Source organism: Crocodylus siamensis, chromosome 5, assembly GCF_052110815.1.
Source record: "Crocodylus siamensis isolate JL-2025a chromosome 5, ASM5211081v1, whole genome shotgun sequence".
NCBI lineage: Eukaryota > Metazoa > Chordata > Crocodylia > Crocodylidae > Crocodylus > Crocodylus siamensis.
The window spans coordinates 154645973-154670521 of NC_143399.1; the positions used below are offsets into that span (position 1 = coordinate 154645973).

A 24549-nucleotide genomic window follows, 5' to 3' on the forward strand; every position below is an offset into this window, starting at 1 on the left:
CAAATTAGGATCTTCTCCAGCTTCCCCAGAACTACAATTTTCAATTAGTTAAAAATAATACCCTGCATACACCATGATAAAAATCATTAGACACTGGGTGGGAAGCTGCACATCACCAAAAGCCTGTGAGCACTGGCTTTTTGTCATTGGTCTTTCCAGAAATGTAATACCATGCTGAATATAGGCTCCTAAAATAACCTCTGAAAGAAATGAAGAACCTCAAATTGTGCTGCCTCTTCATTTGTGTTTTTCTTTAGACAACAGCATTTCTATGCTTAATAAGAAATGTAGCAATGTTAACTTATTGGTAGATAAACTTGACAAGTAAAGCTGGTTATAAAATGATAAAAATAACCATTAACTGAAATATCAATTAAAAAAGAAATCACACTGTGTTTGTACAGTGCCATGCACAATTGGGTTTTTAGCCAGTACGGTTATTTATTCTGAGTACATGGAGATACCATCAGATATATTTCCTTTAAGCCTACAGCAAACAGTAATGCTGGTGGAATAAAAATAAAACTGGATAGTATAGTAATAACTTTTGTACTTACAGTTCATTGGCAAAGTCCAGGACATACATTACTTGCAGAGTTTTAGTGTAATGTGACCCTTACAAATATTAGTATAAACTACAAATACAATATAAAACTGCTGGTTACAGCACCCCCCAATCCTCCTGTCAAATTCTGTGGTTGTGCCAAGGATGACAGTTCATGTAGGCCATGTAAAGAGCTCTTTGTTTGTTGCTGAGTGGATCTTCACTGCATACAATGCTGGCCAAACCTGCTACTGCTATCTCTGAAGAGCAGCACTCCAGTGCTAATTATACAGCTTCCCAAGGGCTAGTCATTCTAATTTTATTAAAGCCTCCATTATGACCCAGTCAATGGAACAAGAGTTCTTAATTACACAGAAGCGTATTCCTGAGGACATAATCCTGTCTAGTCACACAAGCTTTCTTATATTATTTCTCCTGTCCCCAGTGGGAATAGGATGGCAGTTTTACAGAACGTAATACACACTCAGCGCACCTGAATGTTTGTTTTGCTACAATTAAGCGCAAACGGAGAAAATTAACGCTTTGCTTTTTAAGCCTCATTTGAAAGGCAGATAAGTTGTTTTTTGCTGGACCATCCTTACTTTGCAGTCATTTCACTTTCAAAACATACTCCTAGCCAAGTGCAAAAACAACATCTCTGGCTCTGTTTAATACGTACTTGGAGAATGACCCAATGCCCATGTGCAGCAGCTTTCTCTAGTGCCCCCTCTGCAACCATCTCTTGACCTTGCCCGAGTGAGATATTATGGAATTTTCCAGAGTCAATAGTAAATCCAAGTTTTTTGCCTGTAAAAGGAGCAATGGGGGTAGGGAAATGAACAGAGCATAAAAGGGAAAAAAAATGATAATGCCTCATTAATTTTACTATCACTGGCACAATATATATTAGTTCTTCTGAAGCACTTCACTAAACCCTTACAATTTCAACAAGCAAAATTGCGAGCTCTCAACAGTGGCCTTATTGCTGGTATTAGAAAAAGCCTGCAGAAATCTGTTCCCTTGGTTTTAAGATAATGAACCTTTTGACATTTTGATAGATGCTAGGCATTGTTACTGAGCTTTAGAAACTCTTACAGGGGGTGCAAAGCAATTCCCTTATAAAAAAGGAGCAACATGTGGTAGATATCACATCAGTTTTTTAACTGATTGGTTCAGTGGGTAAATGCACAAGCCTCTCACCTTGTGAGGCCTGAGTTTAAATTGAGCACAGTCAGGTCACAGCTGTATTAACCTGGTATTCTCAGTATAGTCTGTGGGGAATAGCAATCCTACGTATAAAGCGACAGTGCCTTACACAATTGAATATAGTTTGTATAATGACCATTATTTAGTCACAGGGGGCACAAGATTACATGAGCATGGAGAAAATTGCCCTCTGGCCCTCATCTAGTCAAAAGGTAGAAAACAGCACAAAAGAAACTTGCATTATGCCAAGCAGAGGAATGTTCAGCCTCAGAATTTCTTCATACTGTAGTGCTTATAGCTTTGCACTTTTCATCCACCTAATTTACCACAAATAGGTGGTAGGGGGTAGAGAAACTTCAGAACTTAACTCTCTCAGTGAAGATAAATCCAGCCCAACTTTGCCATGGTAATTTCTATTTCTTTATAGGGAAAAATGTTATTGTTCTTGTTTGCTTATGATTTTAAAAAAATTTAGGACCTAATCCTTTGCCTTCAGTGGGGGCAGGATTGACTGCCTTGGATGCAAACAAAGCTCCCAAGGAAATAAGACTTACCAAGTGTCTCCATATCTTTAAGTGGGTCTACTCCTGGAGAGAGAATAAAAAAGACAGGCATGTCTGGACTGCTCTCTTCATATGATTTTGCCAAGTCTATCCTTGTGCCCTCCACATATTTTGAACCTAGTTTTTCCTCCACAAAGTTCCTGTGTAAATATAAAGCATAAACTGAGCATATACTGAACTTCCATTGATACAGACTTTGGGCCAGGGCTGTTCTCAAAGTAGGCACTGCTAGTACTGAACTATCAGCAGTTTTATTAAAAAGAAAGGTGCTGGGGAAAAATTCTAATGGAGAAAAGGGCAGCATAAAGGTGAAGAGGGTAGAGAACAATCTGCCATGCTTCTTTTCATGAAAGGGGACAGTGAGTAACAAAAAAACACAGGAACTGGGGGAGGGAAGTCTCCTGCATCCAGTCCCCGGCTATTCAAAAAAACTATACCATACAATCCCAAGTCAACCCCAAAACAAATGTATCAAGAAAGCACAGCTGGGCAGAGAAAGTACCAGGTAAGGAAACATACTAGCCTAATAAGTTATATAGAATTGTAGAAACAGAACCAGAAAGGACCTGTAAGATCATCAAGTCTGGTCCCATGCCGGGCAGGAAGTTATTGGGATCAGATGAGCTCAACAAGGTGCTTGTCCAGCCTCATCTTGAACACCTCCAAGAAGGGTGACTGCACTACCTCTGCTGGGAGTGTGTTCCAGATTCTGGAGATCATTGCAGAGAAGAAGTTTTTCCTTTTATCCAACCAGAATTTACCCTCTATTAATTTATGCCCATTCATTGAACCTCATCTTCCCTTGAGGTGGCCTCTTGAATAGTTGCTCTCCTAGTTCTGGATATTCCCCTAATGTACTTGTAGGCAGCTATCATTACCTCTCAGTCTTCTCTTCTTCAGGCTTAACAGGCCCAGTTCCTAGAGTTTCTCTTCATAGGTCCTACCCTCCATGCCCTTAACCAGACAGGCGGCCCTTCTTTGTACCCTCCCAAGCTTCTCCACATCCTTCTTGAAGTGCGGTGCCCAGAACTGGGCACAGTACTCCAGCTGAGGCTTCACCAATGCCAACTAGAGAGGGAAGAGCATCTCCCTGGATCTACTGGCCACACATTGGCTGATGCATGCCAGAGTTTTATATGCATAATTAAGTTACCTGGGTATTATTACTAGAAGTGAAGAATTTAAAAAATAACCTTAGAGGGTTGGGTTTGAGGGTTTTTTGTTTGATTTCCTCATTATTTGCTTATTTATTTCTGAAATTTACAGTTATTTAAAGATGTGAGACCTAGAAAGTTACCAGCTAACTGCTAGGTCTAGTAAAACAATGAGAAAAACAATGGAGAGAAGAATATACTTGATTTACAAATAAACTTTTTCTCACAGCAAGGTGAATGCGTATATAAACTATAAACAAACAGGTCAGATCCCTGTAAATAAGTCAAAATTCAAACATGCCAATCTCATTCTACCATCTTCTCAAGCACCTGACAAAGAAAAGAAAGGCCTTGTATGAAGCCCAAGGGCCAAAAATCAAAATCTCAAGCTCTGGCTGACCAGTTTGCGTAATGTTGGATCCCTGTTGTTTAAAATTTGATCTTTCTCCATAGTGTGCTATATGCCTAAACTGCCTTCATGAAGATTTCATTGCCACAACAAGGATCCTACCTCAGGGCATATGTCATTCTGTCTGGGCGGAGTGCCCTCAGTATGATAAGTTTCTGAAGAGAGTTCTTGTTTTTCCACTCCTGAGGAAGCTTCTCCTTTTCTGGGCATTCTGAATCCACCCATTTCTTCCACCGCTTGGCAGACCCTTCAATATCATGATCTAGTCCTTGGAACTCCTCCATTAGAGCAATGGCCTGGGATGAAGACACACACACACACACACACACACACACACACACACACGCACAGTTTTTAAGATAAAAGAGAAATACATTGCCACAATTAGAATAATACCAATACATTTTGTCACATTATTAACCATACTTGACCTATTTTAAAGTATAATTTGCACCTCTTGTCCTTTCTGAAGAACTTTATTTGTTAAACAGAACTCCATTCGATTTCTCCACCCGATCTGTTTAGAGTTAAACATCAAATTATGATACATGCAAAATGTAACACTAGGTTTTAGAGTGAGGGATAAGCATAAATATCAAAATTATATTCACAAAAGAATGCACAGATGGCCAGGGTTTCCTCATGAAGGGATGATCCTGCCATGAGCAGGGGGCTGGGCAACATGACCTTTTGAGATCCCTCTGAGCCCTACTTTCCTATGTTTCTATGAAACAAATGCATTATTTTATCATCTCAGGAACAATACATTTAAAATGCAAGGACAATTTATTCAAAAGTATTGCTAGTTCTATTCAAATTTAGTATGGAATATATGACTCTCTGTGACATTACCTAGCTGTAGTATTATGTCTCCAGAAATAACATGAAATAAGCTTTCAAATTGAGAAGCAATTCTCCAAACCTACCCTAATGGCACTCCATGACTGAGTAGTTAAAAAGTCAACAGGACTCTTGTAAGTGTGTTCTACTGTGAATCGAAGCAGGAAATCCAATTCAAGGAGCTCTATCTCTTTACTTCTCAGCAGAATCTTGACAGCATACAAAATTGAAAAAGGTCATCAGGTTTACTTCACAGTCACTTCTCTTAAAGTATTCAACACTCCATAGAAATTATTGAATAGGCAGCACAAAGTACTGAGAATCCTGTGACAATCTTGTGAAGCTCCAATAAAAGAATTTCCCATTTCCCAATGATTTTAAAATAAAGAGGAAAAATACACTATAAATCAATTAATAGAATGAGATCAATTTTAGGCTGTTAGATGCTCAAAAAAACCCAGAGCAACTCCTGAACAAATTCTGTACAAGGCAGAATTGCTGTTATGTTGCATGATAGTGATAGCAGAATCCTTGGAATATTCGAAAATAGCTAGATAACAACAGCAGCTACAGTTTATGATAATTTAGCTATAGTAAAAAAAGCAATTAAAACCATAGTCCTTAAAGATCATAGTTAATCTTGCACAGCTGTGGCCCAGAATCCTTTCACACAGCACCACTGAAGTGAGAAAGGGAATCTGAATTACATACAACTTCCCCATTTTATGCCCCCGCCTTAAACACAAGGCCGCATCCAGATGAGCAGGGGGATGCAGTTTGTGGCACAACAAATCTCTTTGTGACACCACAAACTGCACATGGTGAACATTAAAATATGTGCTGTGCTGCGAATTTGCATGCAGTGGCAAATTTGTATGTGGTGGTAAAAAAAAAAGCCAAGGAAAAAAGTGGTGTGAAGCCTGCAAAAAAAGTACATCGACACAAACGGAGGCCTGGCCCTCCAGGGGAACACACTAGCTGCTAGGCAGGCCTTTGTGCTGCCTCCAGCTCTCCCTGGCTGAAGAGCTGGGGGGAGCTGGACAAGGGCAGTTGCAGGGGTGTGTGCTACACCCTGGCAGCAAGAGTACCTCCATGGATACCATGCTGCAAGGTGGACAGTGTACCTACATCACTCTCTCTTTCCCCTCCTCCACTCGGAACCCACAAAACACTCACAAGCCCAGGTTTCCCAAATTTTTCCTTAGGTTGACTCCACATTTATGACCCCATTTCCTTAGCCCCTCACTCACAACCCACAGCCCTCCACCCCTACGACTCTATCTGCTGATGTTACAACCTACAGTTTGGGAACCACTGCACTACCCTCCTTCCTAATAGTCGAGACAGGAGAAGAGTAAATAGGGATTTAAAAACAGTCTTTAAATACTAAAAGGCTCGCTATAAAAAGGATGGTGATCAATTGTTCTTGATGCACACCAGGGATAGGACAAGAAGTAATGGGCTTAAATTACAACTCATTTTTTTTGTACATTTCTAAATCCCTAACAGATTTTTGTTCCCTCCTTTAAATATAAGATGCAATGTAACTTCAAATAGCACCTTTCATAATATTCATTTCTACACTCAGAGGCATATTACAACATTTTAAATGCTTAAAGAAACAGTACCTTATGTACCATAGATGCTTATATAACAACACTAGTAAATTGTACTTGTATTTTTATGTAAATATTTATTATAGGAGCATCAAAGGTGTGTAAAGTAGTAAATAAACATGGGATGGCCTGCTGTATTGTCCTAAAATCTGTGTCTTCTTCCAACAGAGAAATACCTACAGCAGCACTACCATCACCACCTTTTGCATTATTTTTTTCTCACCTGAAAGGCTGTCTGGGCTAGAAATATGAGTTTGTCCTTTTCAAAAAGTCCCTGGCTGGTATACAAAAAGGTGGAATATGTAATAGCTTCTGTCATGTTGGAGATGTGAACCTGGATATCCTCTGATGCATCAGCCTGTTCTATTGCTTTGTGGAAGACTGTGCTGAAGGCCTAAACATTAGGGTTTAAAAAAGAAAAACTAATAAAAATCCTTTAAAAGAGCAGTATACTTGGTAACTGTTTTAGGAGGAAATGACTTGTCCAAAACACCAGACATTATGAGGAAAATCACCCTTCTCAGAAAAGTGGGCCTTTAAACAAAACTTTACTAAGATTGGGGGAAGGGAGATAGCAAATGGCAATATTTTCCAGAAGACTCCTAAAGGCTTCCCCACCCATAAAACACTCTGAAAATAGCACATTCTCTTAGCTTGGAAAAGCTGGTGGTTTTTGAGGAGAGACTCCTTCCTCATTCTAACATCTCCCCTTAGTATATTTCCTGCACCATACTGTTTAACAAAAGCTTTAAATCTCTCTTCACTTAGCTTTATAGGAAGCATTAAACAATGGTAAGGTAAACTTTACTAGCCGTACTAGAATGTAATAGAAAGAGAGGTTATTGGGAAGTATTATATTTTAAAGAATGAGTGGGGAAAACATACAACCCTCCTTTTCTTTTTCTCACAGACACGTTGCGCTGCAAATCTTAACATCCAATAAAAAGATACAAAGCATTAATATACTAGATCACTATTGCTGGGATGAAATTGTACTTCTTATCAAAAAATGAAGCTTTACCTTCAGTGAGAACTGATAGATGGGGTTGATTTTGCGCAGATTGTTAACAACAAAGTAAAGAAGAGATGCTCTTACAGCTGCTGGTCTGTAATGCTCTCTCGTCTCATTAATTTTAGCCTCATTTTCTTTTGCTTCAGCTACCTGTAGGAAGATAGTTGCCCAGTTTACTTTTTAAATTTATCATAATTATCAAGCCCATGAGACTAAATAAATGACAAATTCCCATGAGTTCAAGTAAGAATGTGACTGCAAATCTGGAAAGTTTACATATTTTGGACAATAATATTATTTGCCCCGGAAGGATTATACTGGACACTGTTTCCATTACTTGCTGGCTAGAAATGAAAGTAATTTAATCTCCTCTTTGATATATTACTATTTACTACCGATCATTAATTTACTCCATAATACTTTTCTAAGTAAAATTAAGACTGACATTGATGAGCTGTATATTTATTTTCTTATCAGAGAAGTTGGTTGCATAACAGCAAAGTAAATTTGCACTTATTTTAATAAGGACCTTCTCTCTAGCTGCCATCAATTATCTGTCTCAAATAAAGCAAGGCAATGGTGTGAAAATTACTTGTAAGCAACAGTCTGAATTATTGGATTCAGCCACAGTCGCATCCCTTTTCATTAATGTCTCTATACGACCTCCCACACAAAGAGGCTTTTACTTGCATAACAGTTAAAGAATAGATATTCTTCAGGACAATATTTATTTTTGCTTTTGACAAATATTAGTCACATGGCAATACATTTATTTCCAATTCATTCTATTAGCTATCAGGCATCAACTTAGGAAGCAAAAAGCAATAGCTAGGGTACTACCTCCAGTTCTGGGTGCCGCACTTCAAGAGGGACGTGGACAACATGGAGAGGGAGGGCCACTCGCATGATCAGGGGGCAGCAGGGCAGACACTACAAGGAGAGACTGCAGAACCTGAACCTGTTCAGCCTCCACAAGAGAAGTCTAAGGGGGGGATCTAGTGGCTGTTTATAAACTAGTCAGGGGGGACCAGGAGGCATTGGGGGAGTCCCTGTTCCCCCAAGCACTACCAGGAGTGACCAGGAATAATGGTCACAAGCTGGTAGTGGGTAGATTTAGATTAGACATCAGGAGGAGCCACTTCACTGTCAGGGCGGCTAGGATCTGGAACCAACTTCCAAGGGAAGTGGTGCTGGCTCCTACCTTGGGCGTCTTTAAGACAAGGCTGGACAATCACCTTGCTGGGGTCGTTTGACCCCAGTACTCTTTCCTGCCATGGCAGGGGGTTGGACTTGATGATCTGCTCAGGTCCCTTCTGACCCTACTAACTATGAAACTATATATGATAAAGATGCCAAAAAGGAATTATGGATATATGGCTCTTAAGTGCTTACTGAGCAACTAGGAATAACGGATACATTAAAAAGAAAGTCATGTCCACTAAATATACTATCTAAAATAATTGAGAATCTGCATTTTACAGATAATTTAAAATAAAAATTAAGAAAAACAATAAAATTGTTACTGCCTTGCATTCAATTTCTGCTGCTGTTTTCTTCGTTGATTCAAGTTTCTTCACCAACTCAGTGTCACCCAAGAAACTACCCTCAGCAGCTGAAAGACGAAGGAGAAGATCATCTTCCAGACGTTTCAGTTCAATCTTGAAGTCATTCTGCTGTTTGGTTAGGGCAGACTAACAAGGAGAATGAAAAGACTGTATTCAAATAACAGCAACAAAAGGTGAATGTTTGTTTCACAGTCTAGAAATCTTTATTCTCCATTTATTTAGATCATTACATTTCAGCTCTGTTTCAGAAAAAAAGAGAATGCAACTTCTTTTCTAACAAAAAAGGCATGGTATAATGGTATTAACCAAACATTAAGACAGCAAGATCAGACATTGGAATGTAACACCAAGATAGTGAGCCAGACTTAGCCTTATTCTAACTTCTTTATTGCAAAAAGAGGCCGGGAGCCAGCCCTAAACAGCAGGAAGGTAATTCTCATTGTGTTAGACAATTCCAGAACTTAGAAAGCTGAAGATTGTAGTCCCTCTGCTATGCTCACTCCAGCTCAGAAGACCATGGCAGAAGTCTGCTCTGCTACACTGACTCTCTTTAGGGAGAACCCTTGCCTGGCAACTAATAACACCAGTGATGATCAAGGAGGTAGGTAAAACTACCCTGCTGATATCCACTCTTCACACAATCCTGCACCAAACACTCAGACTCAGAGGAATATAGCCAAGAATCTTTCAGATCCTATTCCTAACTCTGATCCCGACACTTGCAAGTAACTTAGTTTCTGTGTTCTCAGTCTGCCCTTCTGTAAAACTGGTAAAATAATAGCAGGATCAGAGGGGTGGGCATTATAATACCAATTCCAATTTTGTAGTGTTTGGAGATCCTTGGAATTAAGTTGTTACAGAAGTAGAAGCATCCTTATTATTGACTGTTCACCTATACATATATTTTTCATCTTTAAACATCTGGTAAAACATGGCAACTCTCCTAAAGAGCCTTTTCCAGAAATCTATAAAAATATTTCTGTTCACAAGTTACTGCAAAATGATTAATAACGCAGTAAATATAGTTCTGCATTTTAGCAGGAATAAATTCCGAGCATAATTAGCCAAATGCCCTAGAGCTTAATGGTGCAGTTGTATCCTCTTGCAAATTGGCATGAAATTTAATTTCTGCTTATTGGCTCAAGCTCATTGAAGCAGAAAACACTGTGAGGTGGTTTAAACCAGTGCAGAAAGAGAGAAAGGAAGATTATCATGGTGCAATCATTACAAGCTGTATTTTGTATTAGGGTTGGAGCCTCAGAAGAACAGAGCATCTGTGGGGGCAGCAGATTCTTACATACACTTCTCAGAATGACCCTTTATGTCCACTTCACGTATAAGTGACAGTCACTGCACAGTAGATTCCATAGGACATGGGGCTGGCTTTAAACCCTGGGAAGAACAGCAAAAGTAGTCAAAAGAAGGGCTCACCTTAAGTTTTTCTAAGTCGGGTCTTTCAGCAGCAACAACTTCAGCCAACAGCTGGTCTTCCAACCCATCCGTTGTGACAGTGAAATTAATGAGGGTGGTCTGAGCCTGCAGTTCTGGCTTGTAGTGAGGGTTAGCCAACTTAGTGTGAAGGATGATACGGAAATTCTTGTTGAACTCGCATTCTTTGTCTTCAATCTTAATATACCTGAGAATAGGTATATGGCAATGGAAATGGCATAAAATAAAGCAATTTTAAAATATTTTACTTCACTCAAGATCAATGCTACATAATTTTAATGTCACAAAGAACATGCAAACCAAACAGTCTGAGAGGAAAGTGAGACTGATAAAATTCACTTGGAACAAATGGCCTGCACTCTTTTCAGTACGAGAGATTCACCTGGTACTGAAGTTCATTACCTGTGGCTTACTGGAAATAGGCCAATATATAGAAGAGTCCACTGTTCACAGGAAACTTTTCATCCTTGTGTTTATTATGAAACATTTTCAAACAACTGTAGAGTGATATTTGTATGCTTATCAATGCTGTCTTTAAAATCTTATATTTTCCTATCTTTTAAAAATATCTTGGCCATAAAGGCTGAAGCAAGGAACTAAACAGTTCATACTTATAACACACAGCAACATGAAAAGGAGACATAGGACTAGGGACTGAGAAACCAAAGAGAATTTTTAACATGACTTACAAAATGTTGGTTCAAAATTACTTTCTTGCTAATTGAGAGACATTATAAATGATCTTTTATTATATTAATCAGATCCCCTAATAAAGAGACTTCTCACTGGCTGTTCCTTTACTATGCTATGATTATACTGCTGCCAGGGCACCTTACTGAAGTATCAAGCTCGGATATGCAGACAGGCAAGGTAAAACATTGCATAGGTTTGAAAAATGATTTGGAATTTTTAGGTATGTCTACATTGCAAGAGCGCTGCACCTTCTGGTATGTGTCAGTGCCCACTCTCCCCATCCACATGCATATAGCTTGAGCTGCCAAGTTTTGCTTCAGGTGTGGTGGAAGATACTTGAGCTATGAAGTTGCCCTACCGGCCCACTTTGTAGGATGTAGCAAAGTCCTGAGTTTGCATACATATAGTCCCTGCTGCCAATCCCACAGTTTTCTGTACCTGCACCTTCTACCCGCTTGTCCACTATTTCCCAAACACTTTGTACTCTGCTTTGCACCAGATCCTTCATTTTCTACACAGTGTGCTTGGGTTTAGATACCAAGAGCCTTTGCTGCATCTGCCAAGCCATACGTGTGCTCCCAACCTGCAGAAGCTGGCCAGAAGAGCCTAGGCACATTTCTGTTAGCTAGTGGATGGACTGTTCCAAGGTAAACAATTTTGCAAGAATACATGCCGTTACGAGATGAACTCCAAGTGTCTGGAAGCTTTCAACATCTACCCAGTTGGACAGAAGTACTGAAGCAAACTGAAAACATCTGCACCACAACACTAAGGAATCAAATCAAAGGTCAGCAGTAAGTATACCCCTGTTACAAGTATGCCGCTGCCCCAAGCACAAACTCCACTCTCTGCTATACTCCTATTATATACCTATAGGGATTAAATGCACAGAGGAATAGGATGCTAGCAAGGACAAATTCCAGAAGCAAAGAGCGATTAACTCGGATCATCTCATAGTCAGCTAGAACAGCCTGTACAGCTGCCTCAAAGGGATGGGGAATAGATTCGTTTCCTGGTAAGTGCTGCTTGCCATGTCTGTTATTGCTATGTGAGAAAGTACAGTGTAAAGAGGGAGAGATGTCTTGGTTTATGACCAGTGAAGTTACTGTTTTGAAAGATTCTTGCGGGTACTGGAGTGTGCTTAGCTTTAGGTGGTAGCCATAATTCAGTTTCCTTCTCCTGCTCAATTCATGTGTATTACAAAATGGATACCAAACAGGGAAAAACAACTGAAAAAAACAACCAAAAACAAGTATTGGGTGTTTCAAAGTACTTCCTCTGCAATGTTTAAATACATTCACAAGATTTCAGTTGCAGCATGCTTAAGTGAATTTTTTTCACTTACTTGTATTACACTGTACTAATGTAATACTGTTTATTTGTACCTTCGTTGTAAAAGTCTCATCCCAACTTCTTGGCTTACAGCTTCACTGGTGTATTTAATGTGATAAAACACTTACTACTAAGCACCCCAGGCATTGATTTCTGCCCACTGTATTTTGTCCATTTATTAGACACAGGAAGCTGTGGTGAGGGTGAGGGTAGCAATCCAGTGCTATTATTCCTTTGCACATTTTTGACCTGCATAGATTAAAAATTCTTGATCCCAGCTGACTTCCCACCTATGGTGGGGGGAGGGGGTGGAGGCTGGACCCAATGATCCCTTCCAGCCCCTATGAAACCTATGGAAGTGATAAAATCATTGCTAACAAAGACATTGTTTATTACATTCCTTTTCTTGTGCTCGTAGGCATGCAATAAGGTGAGGGGGAAAATACTGGCCAATCTGTTGGTAGCCAACAACCCCTGACTAGTTAAGCATATTATAACAATCACCCTGCTTGGAAGGTGGTGTTTACAATTTTTTTCATGAAGCACAATCTCTAGTTAGGCATTCAGGTTAGCTGATAGGGCAAAAACTCTGTAGAATCATTTTGGTAACTTACTAAACCCATCTACTCACTAATGAGCTGTTATGTCATCACGCTTCTAGAAAGCTCCTTCATATACCCTGATAGGGCTCTACCAGTGACCTGAAACACCATTTTTCTAACTTGTATTTCTTAATATTTATGTCTTCAAACAGACTCCAAATCTGAAAAACAAAGCAGTGCTGTAAACAGAGGTCCTATTTTGATTTGACCCCTTTCCTCACTACACATCAGCAAACTTAATTTTTTTAAAGGACTGTGGAACGTTCTTACCAGGATGCACTGAACTCTTATTGCATAGCATTTGAACTAGTTGCTTCTGAGTTGTATAGCACATAAATGAGAAATGTTGGCATACCAAATATGACAAATGTAAATTCTAGCTTTGTATTCACATAGTCAATAAGGCAAGGGTACTCTTATATGGCAAAAATCATAGTGGCCTGTCTTTCATCTCCTTGGCAGGTCCTTCAACAGCTGAAGAGCTGACTATGCCTGCCTAGGAAGGTGGGTAATTGAAGGATCTAGTTGATGGGTAAGGAAAGAAAGGGCCATCGATGCCATCTTTGCCAAGGAAATGAGGAGTACAGATTGCCAGTGAGCAAAGGAAAATCATGCTACACAGTAGGAAGAGAGACTGATTCTTCAAGGAGCAGACTCAAAAGGAGTATGACTGCATGCTTATGGAGCAGCTGTTCAGTGTGCTAGCACCAGATCTACCTCCTTTGCAAGTGACAGCACCTCTGCCAGGACTAGAGTCTGTGATTGAATCCGTCTGGTTCTGGTGGTTGACTTAGGAATTGTGCCAGTGCTTGTGACTTGAAATTCTTCACCATGTCATTACGTCATGCAGCCAGTGCAGGATTTAGAAATCTCTGGAATTGCCTGGGCAATGGACAGTTCTAAGAACTGGAGTGGACAGGTGCTGGCTGCACACTCTGACTGTAGGTACCCATACCACTATTCATTAATGGGAAATATAGGCAAAACAAGATGTCAGAGAGAGAAAAAAGGACATCACAGGCAGCCGAGACAGTAATTGTTACAGCAGTTTAGTTTGTTGGCTTTGATTAAGTCAACTATGCTTGAGTTACTGGTTTTGAATATGTAGTGAACAGTCACTGACCACCTACTAACACAATCACAAACCACCGGTACTGAAGCACACAAAGAACACTAGTCACTTTCCAGCTGTATACTGGCCCTACTGTTTGTTTAACAACAGCTTTTGTTTTTCTGTATAGAGACTGTTGCTTTGAATGTATTTTCAAAGCAAAGCAAAGAGTAGGGTTAAATGGTCACTTTTCAGGATAGAGGGAGGTCAGAAGTAGAGTCCTGCAGGGATCTGTACTGGACCTGGTTTTGCTTAATATTTTCATCAATGACCTGGGAATGGGGGTGCAGCATGAAATCTTCCTATTTGCAGATGATACTGAATCACTCCAGGTAGTCAAATACCAAGCTGATGGACAGCAGCTGCAGAAATATCTTGCCAGACTGAGTGGGCAAAAACTGGGGAGATGAACTTGAACATTGCCAAGTACAAGGTAATGAACCTGGGGAAAAATAAACTCAATTACATGCTTGCAATGGTGAGTTCTGACCCATTATGACTCAGGAAAGACACCTTGGAGTCACTGTAGATAGTTATCTAAAAAGAACAGTTTAATGCACAATGGCAACCAAAAAGCTAATAAAATCATTACGAGGGAACTGAAAACAGAAAATTGAAAATGGAAAAGATCATCAGGCCACTCTACAAATACATGTTGCATCCACACCTTAAATACTATCAATTGTGGTCTCTGCATCTCAAAAAATATGTAGTAGAATTAGAAAAGGTACAGAAAAGGACAACCAAGGTGATCAAGGGGATGGAGCAGCTCCCAGATACCAGGAGAGACCATAAAGACTAGGACTCTATAGTTTGGAAAGGCTGAGGAGGGGATAAAACACAGGTCTATACACAATCATGAAGGGTGTGGACGAAGTGAACAATGAACTGTTATTCAGCAAGTTCCAGGATACTAGAAAATAGTGGGCAGCCACTGAAATTAGCAGGAGACAGGTTGAAAACTAAGAAGAAAAAGTACTTTTTTATGCAGTACATAGTTAACTTGTCATGACCACAAGAGGTTGTAGAGGCAGATGGTATAGCCAAGCTGAAAAATGAACTAGACAAATTCATGGATGATAGATCCACTAATAACTATTAAACAGAAGAGTCAGGAATATATCTGGCATCTCTAAACCAATGACAGTGGATATTAGAGAAGGTCTGATAGCGGATAAACTACTCTAGGTCTACCCTGTTCATAAGCTCTCTCTCTAAAACATCTACTTCTGCCACTGTCAGAAAGAATATAGTGGGATAGATGGACCCGTTATCTGACCCAATATAGCACTTCTTATATTCTCCTTCATGTTCTTAGACTTGAAAGTTGTGTAACAAGATTTTATTAAAGTTGCACAATGTCCAAATCACTGAAAACACAAAAGCACAAGATTTTCTCATTATAACACATAAAAAACATTTATTGATCTTGTGAAATCTACTTTAAAATGGATTAAAAAGGCCTTTCCCCTCCAAAATAAAAGCCAATAGCTAACAAAGAATTAAAATAAATAAAAGCAATCATAATACGTTTAATAATATAATATGGGGAGCAACCCCCACTACATACTTTTAAAAACAAATAAAAGCTAATAAACACATAAAAGTTTATCAAGAATTGAATACAATAATTCCCATGCAAATACAATTAAATATTCATTAAGTATCTTTACAGTTAAGCAGCATTGCACTGAGTTGCCAACGTATGGATACAACCAGTTTTCTACACAGTGCTATCTTTCCTTCAGACAGCTGAATGTTTACTCAGCCACCATCCTGCAACTGTTACACATGCAACTTAATTATCATTTGTCAGGCCCTGCACTCAGGCTTTATTGTTTTGTGAATTACAGTAGAAGACAGTAAATAGGGTTCCTCAAAACAATGGTTGTCACCAACACACTTTTGATAGCAAAGTCACTAATGGAACTGAAGTCTCAGCCGGTAAAAGCCAGATCTCCTCAGCACCCTGGCATTGCCTACCTTTGCATTCATGAACCTGCTTCCTGAAGAGTCTAGCTTTTGGAACCAGACTTTTTCCATTAATATTTCTGTTAGCTCCTCTAGGTAAGCAAACTATGGGCACCTCTTCCATTAGTGGCCTTAGAGTAGTTTGGAAACCCCATTTTCTTTGATAGTGGTTATTCCTTCGTAGGCACATTCCTTATGTCCTGCCCACGTGGGTAAATCATAGGAAGAATCAGCTCACAAAACTATCCCAGACCTATATAATAGTTGATCTGTCCACAGCAAAGTGACTGATCAGGGATCTGCAGCAGCCTGGGCTAGTCAGATTCCTGGAAGCAACAAAAACATGCTTTGGTACTGGTATGGGTCTGTTCAACTGAGTGCCACAGCATCAGAGAGTTAGGACATGATCCTCAGGCAGCTCCACGATTTCCCTTTCTCATGCTGAAGTTCTGGAGACACTCCTGGTCATTCACATCTGCAAGATGATGTGATCCTATTTCTTCATGCTGCTACTGCTGCTCCAAATTACCAGTTTATGAAGGCAATGCTCCTCACATCTAGTCAATTTTCCACGAATGCATGTTTTTATCCTCAAAGTCTTGCTGGTCTCCACATTTCAGAAAATCCTCCTGAACAGTCATGCAGCATCTCAAACAGAGCTCAATTATGGCTTGACCCAGGGGTTATGGGGGCAGAAGTGAGATAATGCAGAGCCAGAATAACCTCAGCTAAATGTAATGGCAAACCGAAATCACTTATTTACTTGGGGCACTGAAGGTAAGACACGTTTTCCCACAGTACATCAGAAGCCCTGGGATATACCATTCTTAAAAGCACAGACAAAAGGTTATTAGAACCAGGTATTGGACAAAAGAGGACATTTCAGTTTGCTTTGTCCGTTAAAAAAAATTACCAAGGGAAAAATGCTATGTTATGAAAATGAAAGGATGCCTGGTTATAAAATGAGCTTGGGCATCTTGTACTGAAATAGTATTTTATGGGTTCTCAATTTGCAGAGGTAATAAATTTTCATCAATTTGTGTGGTTATCATCTATGAAAGACAAAAACTACCTAATGACTCACTGGATTTTATCACTGCAGCTATTCTAATTTTTTTGTTAATTGCACAGCTGGGAAAAATAAATATTTTGTTATTGCTCTCTCTCAGCTTAAAGAAAATGAGCAACAAATGATAAGCAGAGGGGTGGGAAAACACCACAGAATAGCTTTCACTGAAACAGTGGGGTAATTTATCTAGAAATTACTCTTAGACTATGAAAGAGTGTAGTGTCTATGGGTGCTACTAGTGAAACTACAAGAATGGAAAAAACAGTGCAAGAAAAGGAAAATACTTTTTTCTAGCCTTCAGTGCAGACTTCACTAAGATTGTACCTACCTTGGAACACTCGAATGGGACAAAATCTCTTTCAAACAAGGGTGACAAAAGCTTCAGGATCTCCATTTCCTTCGGTTAGACACTTCCAAAATGAACTGAAAAATGTCTACCCTGCTTTTCTAGTGGAAATTAACACAGTCCTTGAAATAAAGGGGAGACAGCCCTAGAAATTCAAAAGATGAATTGCCTGTGCAACCCCAAATACCTGTGCAACCAAAGAGAAACCCTGAGGGATCTTTGTAACAGAAGAGAACAATTTTATAGGACTATCAAACTATAATCGAGGAAGACAACTTCTGATAGGTTTATGAATGGAAAATATAGCTGATGAAAGGCCAACATTTTCAGAAACAGAGGCCTACATTTAGGTGCCTATATCCAAATTTTGGCACCTAGATACATGACTTGATTTCTTTAAAAGTACCACATGCCTACGATTAGCTTCAACTTTTCTACTAATCACCACTCATTGCATCTATGAAGCAATAGTTTAAGGTATCGCAGGTGGGCAAATAGGACCTGGCCTCTGGACCAGCAGATTTGGGAAAGAGGCATTTCTAGGGCCAGTCCAATTCAAGAAACATTATATTTAATAGCAAAGACTTGTGTAGAGACCTGTACAATTACCTCCTGTGAGCAGGCAGTTGTCTTCTGCTTCAGAACCATGTCAGGTTATATTGACTTCTATCTCTACCTCCTACTTGCCTGCCAAGTCTTGATGGAAAATGGTTGTTTAGGAAGATGGATGTTCTTGACTTGCTGGTCCACCTGACCCACGTGAGGTTCTTCTACAGGGCTCCACCTTCCCTACACCCTGCCCCTTTCTTCTCAGGTTGATGGTCACTATTCCCCATGGACGGTGAGTGGAGACTATTCCTGGTCTCTTTCTCCTTGGTCCTTAACTCAGTGTCTTGTTCTCCTTCTCCACCAGGGCAGCCGCTATATAACCACTCTCATCAAATCAAACAATAATTATTTCGATTAACTCGTTCACATTTCTTCATCTGCTGGTCCCAGGCCTTCTGACTTTGTCCTCCTCAACTGTCCCCTTTTGGGAACCGAGTCCAACTTCTGCCTTGACTGTAAATCAAATCTTTGGGGAAGGATTTTCCCTTCCCTCCCCCCCCCCTTTATTCTCCTGTATGGAGGAATTAACTCAAAGAAAGGGCTTCTTAGCCATGGCCCTCAATACCTTCTAGTTCCTTTATAAATCAAAATTTATGAGCAATTCCCTCAGATTTCTTCTCCCTCAGATTTCTTCTCCCTCTTCCTGAGCATGCTCTGCCATAGAATTAGAGTTCCTGCTCAGTTCTTCTCAGCAGCAGGACAGTCTGACCCTTTTCTTTAGTCCATCTGCCTCATTTTCTTTCTTGGTCCCCACTCGCCCATACAGGCTGGTTCACTTTTCTTTCCCTCTCACTCTTTTACTCAGCTTGTTCACTAGCTATTCCCCATGGATGTTCTTTCCATCTGGGGTCCCAGCTTGGGGCTTCTGCAGGGACAACCCTTGCTGTCACTCCCCCCAATTACATCTACTTATCTTTCAGGGAGATTATCCTCATGTGGACTTGTCCTGGTCCCAGCAGCTCCCAAGGGTCTGGCATGCAGGTTTCTTCTTCAGGATTTTTCCCTCCTGCAGGCTCCTGTGAAATTTTCCCACACTGGGTATACCAAACACCAAGTTCTGTCAGTGTCCTCCTTTTAAATTGCCCACTTCCCACTGTGGGCTAATCAGAAAGCACATGTTCTCATGCTCCTGGGACTGCTGGCAGCTATGGTTCCCTGTGCTCCAGAGATGACCCACATGTTCATATCCGGGCAGATGAGTTCCTGGCTGGCATGGCCAGTCCTGCGAGAGCATGGCAGGGACTGGGACCCTGTCTGCTACACTTTCCTTCTACTCTCTCTCCCAGAGGACCCCAGACACAAAGCAACACTCCATTATTTTCTTCCAGTTGAACACAAAAGTGATCAAAGGTTCTCGAATCAAAAGAGAAGGACAGAAGTGGAGGCAGTTTGGATGATGCTCATAACAACCCACTTTCAGGAAGACAATCTCTTGCACTGGCAGATACTCTGAAAGTTCTGGAAGCTGAAACTTCACTTATTGAAGACCAATTACCACCAGCTAAGTAAATCTGCAAAGGAAATGCCTTTCACTTCCATTTCTCAAGTGAAAAGGCAGGATTATGTCCAGAACCCCAGAAGTAGGATGCTGACAAGGATGTGAAGTACTCAAAATGAGAAGTAGTATAGTAGGAACATGTTTAAGAATCTAGAATTAAGAAATTAACAACATAACAATTAAAAAGGTCAATATTTCAGGGTGCACAGTTTCCACTGAAGAATAGCATCTCTACATGGCAGAAAATATGACAGGTTCCAGCTAATAGGCATTTAGGAGCAGCTCAGTCAAAATGAAGAGCACTGCTAGGCAGATTTTTTTTGGACAAGAATGCTAGGCGAAACAATATTTTCCTACTTCAAAGGGAAAAAAGAAACACTTCAATGGAGCCTTATTCCAAACCCTGCTGTTTAAAATTAAAAGCTTCTGCATCAGGCTTGTGAAATCCAGCCACTAACCCAGAGAGAAAAGCTGAACAAATCAGGTGCAAACAAGCATAGAGTGGAGCTGTTACTTAGCAATCTCAGCAGGCAAACTGTACAAGTTGGTCAAACTAGTTTAGTGAAGAAAAATTCTGCCTTAACGTTTCCCAGCTGGAAAGATGTGCAAAGTGAGGAAGGCTATTTGTGTGTAGAAACTGAGTTAATTATCTTGGCTTTACACAAAACTGTAACAGTCAAGTCTCAAATGAATGGAAAAAATGTGACCAGATGAACACTAGGCTTGTATACAACACTCAAACCTTGAGCTATCTTAAAGTACAATTTGTACTTCAGAGTGCCCCAGTCCTGCAATTGGATCCACATGAATGGTCCTTTGCCCACATGCATAGTCTCTGAGCAAGCATAAGTAGCTACTCAAGTGGACCCAACTGGGGACCTAATAAACAATGAATCTGTCCCTCTATCACCTCAGGTGTTTATACCAGTCTTTCAAGTTGAAATGACATTGACCTATAGAAAGTGATGCTTATGATAGATACCAGGATACAAATGATCTCTACAATGTGGAGGGGGGAGGGGAGGGGAGAGGGGAATGAAGACTTATGAAAACGTTAAATCATCTTGAATTGCTGTTCTCAGCCGATTATTTAATGGTTGCCATTTCTCTTAGAGTAGGCTATTGTCAAAAAAAAAAAAAAAAATCAACTATACAAAAATGGCATCATTTTACTCCTTACTGCTGTGATGGACTCAAGTGCATGCATCTAGACTTATTTCTGCTTATGTTATCAGCAAAGTTTTGATTATGTTTTACTCCTTTTATCCTGCTGCAATCAAAGAAACAATAAGGAAATCTGAGCTGCTCCAAGTGGTGTGAATTTATAAAATTCTCAGCTTTTTCTACATTGTAACCCATACATAATAGTTCGAAAAAAACTGTCTGTGAAAACAAGAGATCATATTCCCAAGCATATTCTCTGTTAAAGTAGTTCTCCGGCAACAAAAAATAAATGTGACACCCATATTTTTAACCTTGGGTATCTAAAGTTGAGATCCTAAATCTGTTTTTAAGAACCTAAGACTGGTTTTGAGAAATACTGACTATGCACAGCTCCCACTGTATAATCACTCAGGTAATAGAAGAGCAATATTTATGCAAGGTTGTCTGATGTTGAGAAGTTCTACTGCAGTCTTCAGTCAGAAACGCCATCATTAGCTGGTAATATACCATGTCCAAGACTTAAACTCAGTAAACTAGGGGGATATAATTTTATGAAGTTGTTCACAGATCAGCACATTTTCTAGTATGCAAGCTAGTAAATTTGCTTTAGAAGAAGTTCAAGTTGATAAATTTCCCTGGCTATGCTTTCTGTCGATTGATATCATAAGATATATTTTACTTAAAATTAGGATTGTCTGAAGTTCAGTGGATTTAATTATTTGTAATTATCCAGTTGTTGTCAGTATGTGGCCATTTTATGACAGTGGTATCTACTGTGTGGGTCAGGTTCAACTGTATATCTTTTCAAACACAGAATTAATGTACTATTGATGAAACCATTACTAGAACCAAATTAAAGTCTGGGCTGATGTATTGGTCCACAGGGTGCTGTCAGACATGAAAGGAGTAATTAGTATTCATTACTTCATACTCTACAACATTCCAATTATTAATGAACTTCAACTGTTAGACTGTACCTTATCTATCACAAGCATCTTTCTAGTCTTCCTTTATTAGGAGAAAAACAAAAATGCCTAATACAAATTACTAAAATAATAGTAATACAAAAACCCAGAATGATGAAAACCCAGTTCACTTGGTAGAGAAGGGCTGTATATTTCCACTGCTCCAGGATGAAAATGTGGTATATCTTTCAACATGCAGTGAACAGAAGGCCATACAAAAATATTAAATATTAACTGGAGGAACTTTTATTTGCACTTGCAAAGAACTCTTAGATTGGTCACTTGATATTAAAATGATGAGTGTGTGGACATGTGTATGCACCTCTGTTCTGCTGTGTAGAAGCCTTTGCAGGGTAACTGTGCAATGATATTGCTGTGACTCCTATCATTTTTATCATACCTCTTCCTACTAGTGTTCTTGAATCATGTCCAAAATTAGCCAATAAGACTTCAAAAGCATGGAACCCAATTCTCAGTGGAGTTACTGCAGATTTATACTGATGTAAGTGTAAACAAAATCAGGCCACACATTATCTTACTTTTACAAGCACATACTTAGCAAACTTTGGGTATTTAGTGTGGGTCAGAGGGCTCCTCTACATACGAAAGGAAAGGTGCAATGGGGTTAATGCATGCATTAGATCCCATTGCACTTTACTGCCAGTGTAGTGGTAAGAAGCAAACTCCTGTAGCTGGGATCCCCCTCAGTTGAGCATTAATGGTTTCATCAGTTGAGGGGCACCCAGCTGCAGAGGTGCCTCATGCACCTTTGCAGCTGGAAGATGCAGCTGCTGCAGTCTCCCTCCCTTGGAGTTTCATACACTTCCTGAGGCTGGAAGACCATAGAAATTGTGATCTTCCAGCCCTGGGAGCTCTGTGCATGCCCAGGACTGGAAGACTGCAGCCCTGCCAAGCGGTTGCTGGCACCCAACTGGGTCTTGGCACCAGGAGGCCAGGACCCAGTTGTTGGGACCCATGCTGCCGGGATCCAGTGTCCATAGCTGTGGGACTCGGTCCCTGTGGTGCTGTGACCCAGAGTCAGCAGCTACTGGGGCTGACTGTCTCCTTGGTTGCAGGACTCCCAGCACCGGCTAGGCATGATGCAGCCCTATGGCTGGGAGCCCCCATTACATGTGCAAATTAAAGCTCAATAGCAACAAGCTATAATGTTAGCACATATTTTCAAGATTTAACTTTAGGACTGGTTAGAGCTTTCCATGGCGTGACAGCTACTTTGCATGTGTAACTGGTCTTAGAGTAATTGCAGAATTAACTAGTTCGAGGGAGCCTAAGAGAGTTGAGTTATTTACAATGAAAAAGAAAACACAGCATTTTAAGGGTGGAAAGCACAGGGCAATGTTTTGCTTTGTATAAAATGTTGTTAGTCTTAAACCAGTTGTGGGTTCAAAAAGGATTTGAACTCTTGTAAATCCTATCATTTTTGTGTGCAGGCACTAAGCACATGGCTTTTATTTATTCATTCATTCAACTCATACGCCACCCCTCCCATTGAAGGCTTATGGTGGCTTACAAGAAAGGGGATAATATATTTGTGTGTATATATAAAGGAGAAAAGTTGAGTAATATATATATAAAAAGGAGAAAAGTTGAGTATAACTTGACAATAACAGACATGTATTTTGGCAAATGCGAGTAACAGATGCATTGTCTCCCTTAATTTGGAGCTAATAAAGCCAGCCTACTTAACTGGCCATAACTTCTTGAAGTACATATGAAAGCAGTTCCTTCTGTATGGCAATACTGGCTATGCAAAAAGAATTTAAAAAGCCCCTGGCACATGTGATAAGAGTGTGTCTTCAGTATTGTATCTCTTTTACTCTCAGAACTGAAGGTATTTTTCTTTTGTAAAACAGCAGCAAAGAATTTCCTAGTCTAAGGAAAGAACAAAAATTCACCTCTGATAAGAGAGAAATTTGTGGGGCCAAGTTTGAGCCCCCAGAATGAACCAGTTGATAATACTCATTTTAGGTGTACACTGACATAACCAGACTAAACATTTCTTTCCAGTCTGCTCACAGTGTTTGCAGACACTGAAATCTGACCACTGGTCACATACTCAAATGATACAGGCACTAGAGATGGATCTTCACTAATTGCCCCCAGCATGGGTAGCAGTATAAGTTCCCCACCATGGCCCCTCTACAATTTCATCCCAAGCTCTTGAAAGCCTATGTTTAGAGGTATCCTAATTAAACTTAAGCAAATTTTTAAGTAAACAGTTTGCTAAAAATTCAGTTTGAAAAAAAAAAGAGTTAGATTTGCAAAGTGAAGGAAAAAGAAGAGAAGAAGATCACTGTCTCCTTAATGCCTGGGCACACTGGTTAGAGTACTCTTCTGAAAGGTGGAAGATATGGGTTTAAAGGCTCTCCCCCTCTGATTGATTCAGAGCTGGAATTTGGATCTGTATCACCCAAACCCTAATCACAAGGCTACATGTTATTCTGCGTTGGGTTTTTTCCAGCTCTAGTCACAGGTGTTATTTTATATGAAGTTCTTAAACATATGTTATACCAGAGAGAAACTAGGATAATCTCTATATCTAGGAAGTTAGGGTATTCTTTTGAAAAACTGAACACCTGGGTTTCAGTCCTTGTTTCATATAGTTTGTTATACCCAGAAATACAAACTGGAACAGCTTCAACATGAAAGACTGAGAAAACTACCCAACAGAACAGGGGCGGGCAATTATTTTGAGCGGAGGGCCGCTTACCCAGTTTTTACAGACTGTTAAAGGCTGCATGGGTAGCCCCACCCCTTGACAGGTGCCCTGCCCCTCGGTCACCATCTTGGGACCAATGATCCAGGGCCAA

The 24549-nt window shown here is 40.0% G+C and overlaps 1 protein-coding gene across 1 annotated transcript in view; it reads right to left on the bottom strand.

Moving 5' to 3' along the window:
• The window catches only part of DNAH11 (dynein axonemal heavy chain 11), a 270299-nt gene that overhangs the window by 28697 nt on the left and 217053 nt on the right, over window positions 1-24549 (bottom strand). The window contains exons 65-72 of the mRNA XM_090046787.1: window positions 10341-10545; window positions 8871-9035; window positions 7354-7494; window positions 6556-6726; window positions 4803-4925; window positions 3979-4172; window positions 2305-2453; window positions 1224-1351 (exon numbers count right to left, since the gene is read on the bottom strand). Of these exons, the coding sequence (XP_089902913.1) occupies window positions 1224-1351; window positions 2305-2453; window positions 3979-4172; window positions 4803-4925; window positions 6556-6726; window positions 7354-7494; window positions 8871-9035; window positions 10341-10545 (1276 nt within the window). The remainder of the gene's footprint in view (window positions 1-1223; window positions 1352-2304; window positions 2454-3978; window positions 4173-4802; window positions 4926-6555; window positions 6727-7353; window positions 7495-8870; window positions 9036-10340; window positions 10546-24549) is intronic.